Source organism: Heterodontus francisci, chromosome 3 (genome assembly GCF_036365525.1).
Source record: "Heterodontus francisci isolate sHetFra1 chromosome 3, sHetFra1.hap1, whole genome shotgun sequence".
Taxonomy (NCBI): domain Eukaryota; kingdom Metazoa; phylum Chordata; class Chondrichthyes; order Heterodontiformes; family Heterodontidae; genus Heterodontus; species Heterodontus francisci.
In genome coordinates, this window is record NC_090373.1 from 4,426,719 (window position 1) to 4,445,117 (window position 18,399).

The following is an 18,399-nucleotide window of genomic DNA, read 5'->3' on the forward strand; positions in this document are numbered from 1 at the left end:
GGACAAGTACACCAGGGTCCCTCTGACCTTCTGTACCTCCTAGGGTCCGACCATCCATTGTATATTCCCTTGCCTTGTTAGTCCTCCCACAATGCATCACCTCATACTTTTCATGATTAAATTCCATTTGCCACTGCTCCACCCATCTTACCAACCTATCTATATCTCCCTGTATCCTTAGGATTTCCTCCTCACTATTTACAATGTTCAGCACCATTCGTCACTCCTCAGATACTGAAGCAGTCTGTGCAGAAATGCAGCAAGACTGGGTCAATATCCAGACTTGGGCTGATAATTGGTAAGTAACATTCGCGCCAGCACAAGTGCCAGGCAATGACCATCTCCAACAAGAGAGAATCTAACCATCTCCCCTTGTCATTCAACGGCATTACCATCACTGAATCCCCCACTATCAACATCCTAGGGGTTACCATTGACCAGAAACTGAACTGGAGTAGCCATATAAATACCGTGGCTACAAGAGCAGGTCAGAGGCTAGGAATCCTGAGGAGAGTAACTCACCTCCTGACTCCCTAAAGCCTGTCCACCATCCACAAGGCACAAGTCAGGAGTGTGATGGAATACTCTCCACTTGCCTGGATGGGTGCAGCTCCAACAACACTCAAGAAGCTCAACACCATCCAGGACAAAGCAGCCCGTTTGATTGGCACACAATCCACAAACATTCACTCCCTCCACCACCGACGCACAGTGGCAGCAGTGTATACCATCTACAAGATGCACTGCAGCAATGCACCAAGGCTCCTTAGACAGCACCTTCCAAACCCGTGACCCCTACGAACTAGAAGGACAAGGGCAGCAAATGCATGGGAACACAACCACCTGCAAGTTCCCCTCCAGGTCAAACACCACCCTGACTTGGAACTATATCACCGCTCCTTCACTGTCGCTGGGTCAAAATCCTGGAACTCCCTTCCTGACAGCACTGTGGGTGTACCTACCCCAAATGGACTGCAGTGGTTCAAGAAGGCAGCTCACCAACACCTTCTCAAGGGCAATTAGGGATGGGCAATAAATGCTTGTCTGGCCAGCGACTCCCACATCCCATGAATGAATATTAAAAAAAACCTCAATTTTTCATTTCATCTGCAAACTTACTGATCATACCTCCTATATTCACGTCTAAATCATTAATGTACACTACAAACAGCAAGGGTCCTACCACCGATCCCTGTGGTACACCACTGGTCACAGGTTTCCAATCGCAAAAACAACCATCGACCATCACCTTCTGTCTCCTGCCACTGAGCCAATTTTGGATCCAATTTGCCAAATTACCCTGGATCCCATGGGCTCTTACCTTCTTAACCAATCTCCCATGTGTGACCTTATCAAAAGCCTTACTGAAGTCCATTTAGACTATATCAACTGCTTTACCCTCATCGACACATCTAGTCACCTCCTCGAAAAATTTAATCAAGTTAGTTAGACACGATCTCCCCCTGACAAAGCCATGCTGACTATCCCTGATTAATCCCTGCCTCTCCAAGTGAAGATTAATGCTGTCCCTCAGAAATTTTTCCAATAGTTTCCCAACCACTGATGTTAGACTCACCGGCCTGTAATTACCTGGTTTATCCCTGCTACCCTTCTTGAATAATGGTACCACATTCGCTGTCCTCCAATCCTCTGGTAACTCTCCTGTGACCAGAGAGAATTTGAAAATTTGTGTCAAAACCCCTGCTATCTCCTCCCTTGCCTCACATAACAGCCTGGGATACATCTCATCTGGCCCTAAGGATTTATCCACTTTTAAGCCTGCTAAAACAGCTAATACTTCCTCCCTTTCATGCTAATATGTTCAAGTAAATCACAATCCCCCTCCCTGATCTCTGCACCTACATCGTCCTTCTCCATAGTGAACACCGATGAAAAGTAATCATTTAAAATCTCACCTATGTCCTCCGGCTCTACCCTGATGGGCTCTACTCTTTCCCTGGTTATCCTCTTACCCTTAATATATTTATAAAACGCCTTCGGATTTTCCTTTAACTTGGCCACCAGTGTTTTTCATGTCCCCTCTTCGCTCTCCTAATTACTTTATTTAAGTGCCACCCTACACTTTCTAGAGTCCTCTCGTGCCTCTGCTGTTTTCAGCACTTGGGATCTGCCGTAAGGCTCCTTTTTTATCCTGATCCAATACTCTATATCCCCAGACATCCAGGGTTCCCTGGGCATGCTAGTTCTACCCTTCACCTTAACGGGTACATGTTGGCTCTGAACTCTCCCAATTTCCTCTTTGAATGACTCCCACTGACATGATGTAGACTTTCCTACAAGTAACTGCTCCCAGTCCACTTTGGCCAGATTCTGTATTATCATATTGAAATCGGCCTTCTCCCAATTTAGTAACTTTATTTCTGATCCATCTTTGTCCTTTTCCATAACTACCTTAAATCTTACAGAGTTATGGTCACTATCCACAAAATGCTCCCCCACTGACAATTCTACGACTTGTCCAGCTTCACTCCCTAGGATTATGTCCAGTACTGCCCCTTCTCTTGTCGGACTTTCTACGTACTGGCTCAAAAAGCTCTCCTGTATGCATTTTAAGAATTCCGCCCCCTTTAAGCCTTTTGCACTAAGTCTATCCCAGTTAATACTGGGGAAGTTGAAATCCCCTACTATTATTACCCTATTATTTTTACACCTCTCTGAGATTTGCCGACATATCTGCTCCTCAGCCCCTCCCTGACTGTTTGGAGGCCTGTAATACACTCCCAGCCAAGTGATTGCCCCCTTTTTGTTTTTAAGTTCTGCCCAAATGGCCTCATTTCAGGAACCTTTTAAGATATCATCCCTCCTTACTGCAGTAATTGACTCCTTGATCAACAGTGCAATGCCACCTCCTCTTTTAGAATGAGAATTAGAACATTACAGCGCAGTACAGGCCCTTCGGCCCTCGATGTTGCGCCGATCATCTGACCTACACTATTCCATTTTCATCCATATGTCTATCCAATGACCACTTAAATGCCCTTAAAGTTGACGAGTCTACTACTGTTGCAGGCAGGGCGTTCCACGCCCCTACTACTCTCTGCGTAAAGAAACTACCTCTGACATCTGTCCTATATTTTTCACCCCTCAACTTAAAGCTATGTCCCCTCGTGTTTGCCATCATCATCCGAGGAAAAAGACTCTCACTATCCACCCTATCTAACCCTCTGATTATCTTGTATGTCTCTATTAAGTCACCTCTCCTCCTCCTTCTCTCTAACGAAAACAACCCCAAGTCCCTCAGCCTTTCCTCGTAAGACCTTCCTTCCATACCAGGCAACATCCTAGTAAATCTCCTCCGCGCCCTTTCCAAAGCTTCCACATCCTTCCTATAATGCGGTGACCAGAACTGCAGGCAATACTCAAGGTGCGGCCTCACCAGAGTTTTGTACAGCTGCATCATGACCTCGTGGCTCCGAAACTCGATCCCCCTACTAATAAAAGCTAACACACCATATGCCTTCTTAACAGCCCTATTAACCTGGGTAGCAACTTTCAGGGATTTATGTACCTGGACACCACGATCTCTCTGCTCATCTACACTACCAAGAATCTTCCCATTAGCCCAGTACTCTGCATTGCTGTTACTCCTTCCAAAGTGAATCACCTCACACTTCTCCGCATTAAACTCCATTTGCCATCTCTCAGCCCAGCTCTGCAACCTATCTATGTCCCTCTGTATCCTACAACACCCTTCGACACTATCCACAACTCCACCGACCTTCGTGTCATCCGCAAATTTACTAACCCACCCTTCTACACCCTCATCCAGGTCATTTGTAAAAATGACAAACAGCAGTGGCCCCAAAACAGAACCTTGCGGTACACCACTTGTAACTAAACTCCAGGATGAACATTTGCCATCAACCACCACCCTCTGTCTTCTTTCAGCTAGCCAATTTCTGATCCGAAGCTCTAAATCACCTTCAACCCCATACTTCCGTATTTTCTGCAATAGCCTACCGTGTGGAACCTTATCAAACGCCTTACTGAAATCCATATACACCACATCCACGGCTTTACCCTCATCCACCTGTTTGGTCACCTTCTCGAAAAACTCAATAAGGTTTGTGAGGCACGACCTACCTTTCACAAAACCGTGCTGACTATCGCAAATGAATTTATTCTTTTCAAGATGATTATAAATCCTATCTCTTATAACCCTTTCCAACATTTTACCCACAACCGAAGTAAGGCTCACAGGTCTATAATTACCAGGGCTGTCTCTACTCCCCTTCTTGAACAAGGGGACTACATTTGCTACCTCCAGTCCTCCGGCACTACTCCTGTCGACAATGACGACATGAAGATCAACAACAACGGCTCTGCAATCTCCTCCCTGGCTTCCCAGAGAATCCTAGGATAAATCCCATCTGGCCCATGGGACTTATCTATTTTCATTCTTTCCAAAATTGCTAACACCTCCTCCTTGTGAATCTCAATCCCATCTAGCCTAGTCGGCTGTATCTCAGTAATCTCCTCGGCAACATTTTCTTTCTCTACTGTAAATACTGACGAAAAATATTCATTTAACGCTTCCCCTATCTCCTCTGATTCCGCACACAACTTCCCACTACTATCCTTGATTGGCCCTGTTCTAACTCTTATCATTCTTTTATTCCTGATATACCTATAGAAAGCCTTAGGGTTTTCTTTGATCCTATCCGCCAATGACTTCTCGTGTCCTTTCCTTGCTCTTCTTAGCCCTCCCTTTAGATCCTTCCTGGCTAGCTTGTAACTCTCAAGCGCCCGAACTGAGCCTTCACGTCTCATCCTAACATAAGCCGCCCTCTTCCTCTTGACAAGCGCTTCAACTTCTTGAGTAAACCACGGCTCCCTCGCTCGACAACTTCCTCCCTGCCTGACAGGTACATACTTATCAAGGACACGCATTAGCTGCTCCTTGAATAAGCTCCACATTTCGTTTGTGCCCATCCCCTGCAGTTTCCTTCCCCATCCTACACATCCTAAATCTTGCCCAATCGCGTCATAATTTCCTTTCCCCCAGCTATAATTCTTGCCCTGCGGTATATACCTGTCCCTGCCCATCGCTAAGGTAAACCTAACCGAATTGTGATCACTATCGCCAAAGTGCTCACCTACATCTAAATCGAACACCTGGCCGGGTTCATTACCCTGTACCAAATCCAATGTGGCATCGCCCCTGGTTGGCCTGTCCACATACTGTGTCAGAAAACCCTCCTGCACACACTGGACAAAAACAGACCCATCTAAAGTACTCGAACTATAGTATTTCCAGTCAATATTTGGAAAGTTAAAGTCCCCCATAACCACTACCCTGTTACTCTCGCTCCTGTCGAGAATCATCTTCGCTATCCTTTCCTCTACATCTCTGGTACTATTCGGAGGTCCATAGAAAACTCCCAACAGGGTGACCTCTCCTCCCCTGTTTCTAACCTCGGCCCATACTACCTCATTAGACGAGTCCTCAAACGTCCTTTCTGCCGCTGTAATACTTTCCTTGATTAACAATGCCACACCCCTCCCCAGTCACGCCTGAAGATTCTATACCCTGGAATATTGAGCTACCAGACCTGCCCCTCCCTCAGCCATGTCTCTGTGATAGCAATGATATCATAATCCCATGTGCTAATCATCGCCCTCAATTCATCTGCCTTACTAGTAAGACTCCTTGCATTGAAATAGATGCAATCCAGCCTTGCATTTTTCACTTGTGCCTTACCAGGTCTATATTTGCTCTGCCTTCCAGACAGATTCACTTTCTGTTCTATATTACCCCCTACTGTACCTCCACTCTGTATCCCATCTCCCTGCCAAATTGGTGTAAACACTCCCCACCCCCCCCAACAGCACGAGCAAAGATGCTTGTCCCGTTCCGATTCTAATGCAACCCGTCCAACTTGTACAGGTCCCACCTTTGCCAGAAACAGACCCAGTGATCCAGAAAACTAAAGCCTTCCCTCCTGCACCATCTCCTCAGCCACACATTCAAAGAACAAAAAGAACAAAGAACAGTACAGCACAGGAACAGGCCATTCGGCCCTCCAAACCTGCGCCGATCTTGATGCCTGCCTAAACTAAAACCTTCTGCACTTCCGGGGACCATATCCCTCTATTCCCATCCTATTCATGTATTTGTCAAGATATCTCTTAAACGTCGCTCTATCTGCTCTATCCTCCTATTTCTAAACTCACTGGCACGTGGCACTGGGAGTAATCCAGAGATTACAACTTTAGAGGTCCTGCTTTTTAATCTGCTACCTAGTTCCCTAAATTCTTGTTGCAGGACCTCATCCCTTTTTCTACCTATGTTGTTGGTACCAATGTGTACCATGACCTCTGACTGGTCACCCTCCCCCTTCAGAATGTCCTGCAGCCGCTCTGTGACATCCTTGACCCTCGCACCAGGGAGGCAACATACCATCCTGGAGTCATGTTTGCGGCCACAGAAATGCCTATCTGTATCCCTTACGATAGAATCCCCTTTCACTATAGCTCTCCCATTCCTTTTTCTACCCTCCTGTGCAGCAGAGCCATCCTTGGCGCCACAGACCTGATGGCTACTGCTTTCCCCTGAGAAGCCATCCTCCCCAACAGTATCCAAAGCAGTATATCTGTTTTGCAGGGGAATAGCCACAGGAAATTCCTGCACTGCCTGCCTAGTCCTCTTGCTCTGCCTGGTGGTCACCCATTCCCTTCTTGCCTGTGGAGTCTGAGCCTGCGGTGTGACTAGCTCTCTATACATGCTATCTATGACGTCCTCAGCATCGCGGATGCACCCGCAGCTCCAGCTCCGTAATGCGGGTAGTCAGTAACTGCAGCTGGATACACTTCCTGCACACATGGTCGTCAGGGACACTGGAAGCATCCCTGATTTCCTACATAGTGCAGGAGGAGCAGATCTCCGGCCATGACTTACTTTTAAATTAATTAGTTGCACCCTTTAAAAAAATACTAATTACACTCGGGACCTTGTTCTACTCCAAACACTACCCAGTACAATCTTAATAAATTACACTAATTTAAAATAAATAATAAAAAAACCACCCTTCAGTACTACTCACCTTATCATTTGAAGTTTTTTAAAAAGAAACTTTCCCCTTTTTTAAGCAATTTAAATGCACTAAAAGCTGTTACTTACCCAACCAAGCACCTTGCAGAATTCCCGTGATGTCACTGTAAGTTTTATTTCCTCTTTTCGAGTCTCAGCGCGCGCCGAGAGACACAGGGAGTCTGCCGCCACTCCGGATCAGCTTCCACGCAGGTCCGCCAGCCGCTGCTCAACTCCCAGGGAGTGAGGTACAATCGAGGGGTTCGGAGGGGTTTATATATTGAACAACAGATAACCAGGAATGGGTTATAGGCTGGAATCTAATCGAAGAGTGGGGTGAGAATGACAATTTTGGTGTTTGTGGGGATAGTGTGGGAGTGTGGGTGAAGTGGGAGTTGGTGGGGTTGCACATGTATGTGGGAGTGGGGAGTGGGCTTCGGGGTGGGATGTCCTTGACATATTCAAATTTCTGGATAAATGAGTTTATTGCAGACTTTTCTGGTTAGCCAACAAGAGCAGAGCTACAGTTTTAAGATGTCTTATTGCAGGTTTTGCAAAGAATTAACGTGCTGTGTGATTTAGATGAAGGGAAGTGTCAATATGGGGTGGGATTTTATGTGGGTGACCGGGGCCTCAGCCACCGGCTGAAGCGTCGACAAGAGACCCACGTTGCCTCCTCTGGGGAAGGCCCGACGCATTATGTGCCAATCAGACACATAAGTGGACAGCAGCAGGGCTTCCCCGGGATTAAGGACCCTCGTGACAGAAGTCCCGTCTGCTGTGAGCTACTAGCCAATCAGAGGCTGTGGCTGCTGCCAGTACTGGACTTACCAGAGGCACTGGACCCAGGTGAATCAGGGTGGGAGAGGTTTTTCAGAGTGCAGTCATGGTGGAGCGGCGTGCAAGGGGGTCGGCAGCAAGGGCGGGGCTTGGCTGTCAGCAGGCCACCCACTTCTTGATGCTGGGTCCTTCGATCAGGCACTTTTAAGGAGGGACCCCCACCGGAGCAGGCAAGCAACCTGCACGGGTTTTCTTGGTGTGCTCCGCATGTGATGACAGCTCTGCCCACTGCTGAGCTAATAACAGCAGGGGCGGGATGAGGCCTTTAATTAGGCATTAATTGCCCACTTAAGTGCCTCAATTTGCAGTAGGGCAGGAAGGCCCTCCATGGGCCTTCCCACCACAGACTTATATGGGGTGGATGTGGGAAGGTGGCAGGGTCTCCTCCTGCCACCATCCCGACCGATTAAAAGCTCCCCCCATTCCCAAACTCGGCGGGGAGCATAAAATTCCCCCCATATGTTTAAAGCAGTGAGGGGATCATCAGAAGCAGAGATTTAATTTGCTTACCTCACCATTCAAGAAGCAATAAAAGACGGAGACAAAGAAGCCCTGTGAGGAGAGAAGAGACAGTGTAAGAACCATCGGCCACAAAATTCAAACATGACAGAGCCACCTGGATATATTACATTTCTCCTTCGGTTAGCTCATTGCAGGAATTAAGCAACTTTCAGGTACAGCAAGAAATTAGGAAAGCAAATGGCATGTCAGTACTTATCACAAAGCAATTGGAGTCTAAGAGAGAGGATGTCTTACTGCATTTGTACAGGGTCTTGGGGAGGCCACACCAAGGCCAGGATCTTTCAAGGCCCCCAATGTCGAGCTCCATGGGATGGGGTGGGGGGTGGGGGGGGGGTTGTCGCGGGGGCAGCAGATCATTCCAGCAGAGGCCCGTCATGGAGCCCGACGCTGGGAAGGCCGGGCCCAATACTCCAGTTGAGGCCAAACCAGTGCTTATTACAGGTTTATCATAACTTCATTGCTTTTGTACGCTATGCCCCTATTTATGAAGTCCACAAACCCATATGCTTTAATCGCCACTTTCTCAACCTGCCCTGCCACCTTCAATGATTTGTGCACATATACCACCAGGTCCCTATGCTCCTGCACCCCTTTTAGAATTTTATATTCCCTCTCCTCGTTCTTCCTACCAAAATGTATCATTTCACACTTTTCTGCATTAAATTTCATCTGCGACTTGTCCGCCCATTCCACCAGCCTATCTGTATCCTCCTGAAGTCCATCACTATCCTCCTCACAGTTACAGTACTTCCAAGTTTTGTGTCATTCACAAATTTTGGAAGTCTGTCCTGTATACGCAAGTCTAGGTCATCAAGAAAAGCCAAGGACCGAACACCGTCCCTGGGGAACTCCCCTATATATCTTCCACCAGTACGAAAAACAAGCATTCACCACTACTCGGTTTCCTGTCATTCTTCCAATTTTGTATCCATGCTGCCACTGTCCCTTTTAATCCATGGGCTTTAACTTTGCTGACAAGCTTGTTACGTGGCATTTCATAAAAACTTGTTTTGGAAGTCCATAAACACACATTAAATGCATTACTCTCAACAACCCTCTCTATTACTTCATCAAAAATTTCAAGCAAGTTAGTTAAACATGATTTACCTTTAACAAATCTGTGCTGTCTTTCCTTAATTAATCGACATTTGTCAAAGTGACTTATTAATTTTGTCCCGAATTATTGTTTCTAAAAGCTTTTCCACCACTGAGGTTGAACTGAATGGCCTGTAGTTGCTGGGCTTATCCTTGCACCCTTTTTTGAACAAAAGTGTACTTTAGATGGGTCTGTTCTTGTCCAGTGTGTGCAGGAGGGTTTTCTGACACAGTCTGTGGACAGGCCAACCAGGGGCGATGCCACATTGGATTTGGTATTGGGTAATGAACCCGGCTAGGTGTTCGATTTAGATGTCGGTGAGCACTTTGGTGATAGTGATCACAATTCGGTTAGGTTTACCTTAGCGATGGGCAGGGACAGGTATATACTGCAGGGCAAGAATTATAGCTGGGGGAAAAGAAATTATGACGCGATTAGGCAAGATTTAGGATGTGTAGGATGGGGAACGAAACTGCAGGGGATGGGCACAAACGAAATGCGAAGCTTATTCAAGGAGCAGCTAATGCGTATCCTTGATAAGTATGTACCTGTCAGGCAGGGAGGAAGTTGTCGTGCGAGGGAGCCGTGGTTTACTAAAGAAGTTGAAGCGCTTGTCAAGAGGAAGAAGAAGGATGAGACGTGAAGGCTCAGAGTACTGGGCTAATGGGAAGATTCTTGGTAGTGTAGATGAGCAGAGAGATCTTGGTGTCCAGGTACATAAATCCCTGAAAGTTGCTACCCAGGTTAATAGGGAAGTTAAGAAGGCATATGGTGTGTTAGCTTTTATTAGTAGGGGGATCGAGTTTCGGAGCCACGAGGTCATGATGCAGCTGTACAAAACTCTGGTGAGGCTGCACCTTGAGTATTGCCTGCAGTTCTGGTCACCGCATTATAGGAAGGATGTGGAAGCTTTGGAAAGGGCGCGGAGGAGATTTACTAGGATGTTGCCTGGTATGGAAGGAAGGTCTTACGAGGAAAGGCTGAGGGACTTGGGGTTGTTTTCGTTAGAGAGAAGGAGGAGGAGAGGTGACTTAATAGAGACATACAAGATAATCAGAGGGTTAGATAGGGTGGATAGTGAGAGTCTTTTTCCTCGGATGATGATGGCAAACACGAGGGGACATAGCTTTAAGTTGAGGGGTGAAAGATATAGGACAGATGTCAGAGGTAGTTTCTTTACGCAGAGAGTAGTAGGGACGTGGAACGCCCTGCCTGCAACAGTAGTAGACTCGTCAACTTTAAGGGCATTTAAGTGGTCATTGGATAGACATATGGATGAAAATGGAATAGTGTAGGTCAGATGGTCGGCGCAACATCAAGGGCCGAAGGGCCTGTACTGCGCTGTAATGTTCTAATTTGCAATTCTCCACTCCGTTGAAACCACCTCTGTATCTAAAGAGGACTGAATGATTATGGCCAGTGTCGCTACAATTTCTACCCTTACTTCCTTCCGTATCCTTGGATGCATCCCATCCAGTCCTGGTGACTTATAACCCTTAAATACAGCCAAAGTCTGCATTATTGCACACTTTTTTGAAGACAAGTGCACATCGTTTGCCTCTAGCCACTCATGCATCTGCACTATCTTCCTATTCCTGTACTCACTTTTTTAAATGATGTTAAATAATTAAATTCTTTATTTTATAATTTCTCTTTTACATTTGGACCCACCTCCTTCTGCCTCAACCTTTGATCCTTTTATTGTGTACAGCCCAATGTCTTTATACAACCTCTCTCCCCAGTCTCTTGCAGCTTGATTGATAGCCCTCAACTGGGCACTGATGTGGCTCCTCGACTCAAAGCACAACCTCATGTGATGGTTGGGATCTTCCGCTGCTTCTAAGTCCAGCTATGGTATTTCTAGACTCTATCCTGTATGCAGCTTGCAAGCCTCAACTGACCAATATCCACTGCAAATGGCAGTAAATATACCCACAATCCCCTACACCCCAGAATCTGCTCCATCTGTCCAGTGATTTTGCTGATGAGAGCAGGTATCTCAGGACCAAACTACATTGAATTATCGAATAGTAGAGCACAGAAGAAGGCTATTTGGCAGATCGAGACTGCACTCGCTCTTTCAAAGAGAAATCCAGTTACTCCCACTCCCCCGCTCTTACCCCATATCCCTGCAATTTTCCTCTCCTTCAAGTATTTATCCAATTCCTTTTTGAAAGCTCCCATTGAAACTGTATCCTCCACCCTATCAGGCAGTGCATTCCAAATCCTCGTTGCATAAGAAGTTTTACTGATGTTGCCAATCACCTTAAATCTGTACCGCCTGATGGGCTGGGCTCCTGGTGTTTGTAGAGACTGGCTGGAAGGAGTCTGTGGTTTGAGAGGAAATGAGCAAGTACCTTGAGCACCTGAGCAGTGTTCCAAAATATTGGCGACTTGCTCAAAAGGGAACGGTTTGCCTACTTACGCTTGTTACACAAACCAGTTCCAGTTCAACCTCCCCATCAGGTCCCTTCAACATCTGTGTCTAACAGCAGTCCACGACTATGTCTAGGATAATACTGAATTCACTAAACCTTTCTGATAGATTCAAGTCCCCCACGGTTTGGTATTGATCCTCAAACATCTATTTCCCAACTCAGTGTTCTATGTTCTACGTTCACTGCCTGCAACCTCACTCTAGTCACTGAGCTGTAACAGACCACAAGCTCCTTTTCTCAGGAGCCCTTATCAACTCTATCTCTACTGAGGGGAGCAAAATGGTTAGATTAGGGTTAATTATTCTTCTTACTTTAGATTAAAACTAATCCTGCCCCCTGAGTGATCCTCAGGCTTTGGGATATCTGCCCATCTCTGATTCTGGTCCTGCTTTACCCTCTGTGATATGATCCTTGCACAAAGCTCCCAAGTGCCTCAGTTATTTTTAATGTTCTGTGCATTTGTATGTGCTAATTTAAAACATTTGTTCCCACTCCTCCTGACCTCAATCCTTCTCCCACTCACATTCTTAACCTGCTGTAAATTATCTATTTTCAATGTGCTCACAAAGCCGACAGTAATTTCTCATTTAAAGCTTCTTCCAGACCGCATCATACATTTCTTGAGGAAGAGAGAGCCTATAACAAGCAACAACAACAACTTGTATTTATGCAGCACCTTAACCTCATAAAACCTCCCAAGGTTCTTCACAGGAGAATTATCAGACAAAATTTGACACTGAGGCGCATAAGGAGATACTAGGACAGATATGACCAAAAGCTTGTTCAAGGAGATAGGTTTTAAGGAACATCTTAAAGAAACCATAGAACCATAGAAAAATTATGGCACAGAAGGAGGCCATTCAGCTCGTCATGTCTGTGCCAGCTGAAAAAAACTAGCCACCCAATTTAATCCCATTTTCCAGCACCCGGTCCATAGCCTTGCAGGTTACAGCACTTGAGGTGCATGTCCAGGTACTTTTTAAAAGAATTGAGGGTTTCTGCCTCCATCATTCCTGGCAGCAAATTCCAGACATCCAGCACCCTCTGGGTGAAAATGTTTTTCCTCATGTCCCCTCTAATCCCTCTACCAATCACCTTAAATCTGTGCCCCCTGATAACTTACCTCCCTGCTAGGGGAAACAGGTCCTTTCTGTCTACTCTATCTAGGCCCCTCATAATTTTGTACACCTCTATTAAGTCACCCCTCAGCCTCCTCTGTTCCAGGGAAAACAACTCTAGCCTATCCAATCTTTCCTCATAGCTGCAACATTCAAGCCCTGGCAACATTTTTGTAAATCTCCTCTGTACTCTCTCCAAAGCAATTATGTCCTTCCTGTAATGTGGCACCAGAACTGTACGCAATACTCCAGTTGCGGCCGAACCAGCATTTTATCCAGTTCCAGCATTACATCCCTGCTTTTGAATTCTATACCTCAGCCAATAAAGGAAAGAATTCCATATGCCTTCTGCACCACTCTATCCACCTGTCTGCCACCTTCAGGGACCTGTGGACATGCACTCCAAGGTCTCTCACTTCTTCTACCCCTCTCAATATCCTCCCGTTTATTGTGTATTCCTTCACTTTATTTGCCCTCCCGAAATGCATTACCTCACACTTATTTGGATTGAATTCCATTTGTCACATTTCCGCCCACTCAACCAAACCATTGATATCATTCTGGAGTCTACAGCTATCCTCTTCACCACCAACTACACAAACAATTTTTGTTTCATCAGCAAATTTCCCGATCATGCCTCCCACATTGATATATACCACAAACAGCAAGGGATCCAACACTGAGCTCTGTGGAACGCCACTGGAAACAGCTTTCCGTTCACAAAAACATCCATCGACTGCTACCCTTTGTTTTCTGTCCCTGAGCCAATTCTGGATCCAACCTGTCACATTCCCCTGTATCCCAAGGGCTTTCATTTTACTGACCAGTCTGCCATGCGGGACCTTGTCAAATGCCTTACTAATATTCATGTAGAGCACATCCACTGCACTATCCTCATCATTCCTTCTTGATACTGCTTCAAAAAACTCAATTAAGTTAGTAAGACATGACCTTCCCTTAACAAAGCCATGTTGACTATCCCTGATTAATCCGGAGCGAGGTGGAGAGGTTTAGAGAGAGAATTGCAGAGCTTTGGCCTGCCAGCAGGGAGTTGGAATATTCAAAATAACTCTCAGTTCTCAGCTGGATATAACCTGATCAGTCTCCCCACTGAGCCTGGCAGCAAGTGGCAGTGGACCAGAGTATAGGAGCGAGAAATCAGGAGACCAGAGAGTGGGAAATGGAGGTCAGGAGGGCGAGAGTGGGAGCGGGAAGACAGGAGACCAGCGAGTGGGAAATGGAGGTCAGGAGGGCGAGAGTGGGAGCGGGAAGACAGGAGACCAGCGAGTGGGAAATGGAGGTCAGGAGGGCGAGAGTGGGAGCGGGAAGACAGGAGGCTTGAGGGTGGGAGCAGGAGACTGAGGGTGGGAGTGCGAGGTCAGGAGGGTGAGAGTAGGAGCAGGAGGTGAGAAGGCTGGAGGGTGGGAGCGGGAGGTCAAGAGGCTGAAGGTGGGAGCAGGAGGTTGGGAGGGTGAGAGTGTGAGGTCAGGAGGGTGAGAGTGGGAGCAAGAGGTCAGGAGGGTGAGGGTGGGAGAAGGAAGTCAGGAGGGTGAGAGTGGGAGCAGGAGGTCAGGAGGGTGAGAGTGGGAGCAGGAGGTCAGGAGGGTGAGGGTGGTAGCAGGAGGTCAGGAGGGTGAGAGTGGGAGCAGGAGGTCAGGAGGGTCAGAGTGGGAGCAAGAGGTCAGGAGGGTGAGAGTGGGAGCAGGACGTCAGGAGGGTGAGAGTGGGAGCAGGAGGTCAGGAGGGTGAGAGTGGGAGCAAGAGGTCAGGAGGGTGAGAGTGGGAGCAGGACGTCAGGAGGGTGAGAGTGGGAGCAGGAGGTCAGGAGGGTGAGAGTGGGAGCAAGAGGTCACGAGGGTGAGAGTGGGAGCAAGAGGTCAGGAGGGTGAGAGTGGGAGCAGGAGGTCAGGAGGGTGAGAGTGGGAGCAAGAGGTCAGGAGGGTGAGAGTGGGAGCAGGAGGTCAGGAGGGTGAGGGTGGGAGCCGGAGGTCAGGAGGGTGAGAGTGGGAGCAGGAGGTCAGGAGGGTGAGAGCGGGAGCAGGAGGTCAGGAGGGTGAGAGTCGGAGCAGGAGGTCAGGAGGGTGAGGGTGGGAGTAGGAGGTCAGGAGGGTGAGAGTGGGAGCAGGAGGTCAGGAGGGTGAGAGTGGGAGCAAGAGGTAAGGAGGGTGAGAGTGGGAGCAAGATGTCAGGAGGGTAAGAGTGGGAGCAGGAGGTCAGGAGGGTGAGAGTGGGAGCAGGAGGTCAGGAGGGTGAGAGTGGGAGCAGGAGGTCAGGAGGGTGAGAGTGGGAGCAGGAGGTCAGGAGGATGAGAGTGGGAGCAAGAGGTAAGGAGGGTGAGAGTGGGAGTAAGAGGTCAGGAGGGTAAGAGTGGGAGCAGGAGGTCAGGAGGGTGAGGGTGGGAGCCGGAGGTCAGGAGGGTGAGAGTGGGAGCAGGAGGTCAGGAGGGTGAGAGTGGGAGCAAGAGGTAAGGAGGGTGAGAGTGGGAGCAAGAGGTCAGGAGGGTAAGAGTGGGAGCAGGAGGTCAGGAGGGTGAGGGTGGGAGCCGGAGGTCAGGAGGGTGAGAGTGGGAGCAAGAGGTCAGGAGGGTAAGAGTGGGAGCAGGAAGTCAGGAGGGTGAGAGTGGGAGCAGGAGGTCAGGAGGTTGAGAGTGGGAGCAGGAGGTCAGGAGGGTGAGAGTGGGAGCAGGAGGTCAGGAGGGTGAGAGTGGGAGCAAGAGGTAAGGAGGGTGAGAGTGGGAGTAAGAGGTCAGGAGGGTAAGAGTGGGAGCAGGAGGTCAGGAGGGTGAGGGTGGGAGCAGGAGGTCAGGAGGGTGAGGGTGGGAGCCGGAGGTCAGGAGGGTGAGAGTGGGAGCAGGAGGTCAGGAGGGTGAGAGTGGGAGCAAGAGGTAAGGAGGGTGAGAGTGGGAGCAAGAGGTCAGGAGGGTGAGAGTGGGAGCAGGAGGTCAGGAGGGTGAGAGTGGGAGCAGGAGGTCAGGAGGGTGAGGGTGGGAGTAGGAGGTCAGGAGGGTGAGAGTGGGAGCAGGAGGTCAGGAGGGTGAGAGTGGGAGCAAGAGGTAAGGAGGGTGAGAGTGGGAGCAAGAGGTCAGGAGGGTAAGAGAGGGAGCAGGAGGTCAGGAGGGTGAGAGTGGGAGCAGGAGGTCAGGAGGGTGAGAGTGGGAGCAGGAGGTCAGGAGGGTGAGAGTGGGAGCAGGAGGTCAGGAGGGTGAGAGTGGGAGCAAGAGGTAAGGAGGGTGAGAGTGGGAGTAAGAGGTCAGGAGGGTAAGAGTGGGAGCAGGAGGTCAGGAGGGTGAGGGTGGGAGCCGGAGGTCAGGAGTGTGAGAGTGGGAGCAGGAGGTCAGGAGGGTGAGATTGGGAGCAAGAGGTAAGGAGGGTGAGAGTGGGAGCAAGAGGTCAGGAGGGTAAGAGTGGGAGCAGGAGGTCAGGAGGGTGAGGGTGGGAGCCGGAGGTCAGGAGGGTGAGAGTGGGAGCAAGAGGTCAGGAGGGTAAGAGTGGGAGCAGGAAGTCAGGAGGGTGAGAGTGGGAGCAGGAGGTCAGGAGGTTGAGAGTGGGAGCAGGAGGTCAGGAGGGTGAGAGTGGGAGCAGGAGGTCAGGAGGGTGAGAGTGGGAGCAGGAGGTAAGGAGGGTGAGAGTGGGAGTAAGAGGTCAGGAGGGTAAGAGTGGGAGCAGGAGGTCAGGAGGGTGAGGGTGGGAGCAGGAGGTCAGGAGGGTGAGGGTGGGAGCCGGAGGTCAGGAGGGTGAGAGTGGGAGCAGGAGGTCAGGAGGGTGAGAGTGGGAGCAAGAGGTAAGGAGGGTGAGAGTGGGAGCAAGAGGTCAGGAGGGTGAGAGTGGGAGCAGGAGGTCAGGAGGGTGAGAGTGGGAGCAGGAGGTCAGGAGGGTGAGGGTGGGAGTAGGAGGTCAGTAGGGTGAGAGTGGGAGCAGGAGGTCAGGAGGGTGAGAGTGGGAGCAAGAGGTAAGGAGGGTGAGAGTGGGAGCAAGAGGTCAGGAGGGTAAGAGAGGGAGCAGGAGGTCAGGAGGGTGAGAGTGGGAGCAGGAGGTCAGGAGGGTGAGAGTGGGAGCAGGAGGTCAGGAGGGTGAGAGTGGGAGCAGGAGGTCAGGAGGGTGAGAGTGGGAGCAAGAGGTAAGGAGGGTGAGAGTGGGAGTAAGAGGTCAGGAGGGTAAGAGTGGGAGCAGGAGGTCAGGAGGGTGAGGGTGGGAGCCGGAGGTCAGGAGGGTGAGAGTGGGAGCAGGAGGTCAGGAGGGTGAGAGTGGGAGCAAGTGGTAAGGAGGGTGAGAGTGGGAGCAAGAGGTCAGGAGGGTAAGAGTGGGAGCAGGAGGTCAGGAGGGTGAGGGTGGGAGCCGGAGGTCAGGAGGGTGAGAGTGGGAGCAAGAGGTCAGGAGGGTGAGAGTGGGAGTAGGAGGTCAGGAGGGTGAGAGTGGGAGCAGGAGGTCAGGAGGGTGAGAGTGGGAGCAAGAGGTAAGGAGGGTGAGAGTGGGAGCAAGAGGTCAGGAGGGTAAGAGTGGGAGCAGGAGGTCAGGAGGGTGAGAGTGGGAGCAGGAGGTCAGGAGGGTGAGAGTGGGAGCAGGAGGTCAGGAGGGTGAGAGTGGGAGCAGGAGGTCAGGAGGGTGAGAGTGGGAGCAAGAGGTAAGGAGGGTGAGAGTGGGAGTAAGAGGTCAGGAGGGTAAGAGTGGGAGCAGGAGGTCAGGAGGGTGAGGGTGGGAGCCGGAGGTCAGGAGGGTGAGAGTGGGAGCAGGAGGTCAGGAGGGTGAGAGTGGGAGCAAGAGGTAAGGAGGGTGAGAGTGGGAGCAAGAGTTCAGGAGGGTAAGAGTGGGAGCAGGAGGTCAGGAGGGTGAGGGTGGGAGCCGGAGGTCAGGAGGGTGAGAGTGGGAGCAAGAGGTCAGGAGGGTGAGAGTGGGAGCAGGAGGTCAGGAGGGTGAGGGTGGGAGCAGGAGGTCAGGAGGGTGAGTGGGAGCAGGAGGTCAGGAGGGTGAGAGTGGGAGCAGGATGTTAGGAGGGTGAGAGTGGGAGCAGGAGGTCAGGAGGGTGAGGGTGGGAGCAGGAGGTCAGGAGGGTGAGAGTGAGAGCAGGAGGTCAGGAGGGTGAGGATGGGAGCAGGAGGTCAGGAGGGTGAGAGTGGGAGCAGGAGGTCAGGAGGGTGAGGGTGGGAGCAGGAGGTCAGGAGGGTGAGAGTGGGAGCAGGAGGTCAAAAGGATGAGGGTGGGAGCAAGAGGTCAGGAGGGTGAGAGTGAGAGCAGGAGGTCAGGAGGCCTCCTTTTGTGCTGTACCTGAATTTATGAGATCAGGAGACCACCGCTAGGGGCAAGGAGAGCATTGGAATAGTCTCCATCACTCGGGTAC

At 49.8% G+C, this 18,399-nt stretch overlaps 1 protein-coding gene across 1 annotated transcript in view; it reads right to left on the reverse strand.

Moving 5' to 3' along the window:
* Positions 1-8,374: 8,374 nt before the first annotated feature.
* The window catches only part of LOC137353646 (corticotropin-releasing factor receptor 2-like), a 119,074-nt gene continuing 109,049 nt past the window's right edge, over positions 8,375-18,399 (reverse strand). The window contains exon 6 of the mRNA XM_068020000.1: positions 8,375-8,443. Coding sequence (XP_067876101.1) covers positions 8,375-8,443 — 69 coding nt within the window. The remainder of the gene's footprint in view (positions 8,444-18,399) is intronic.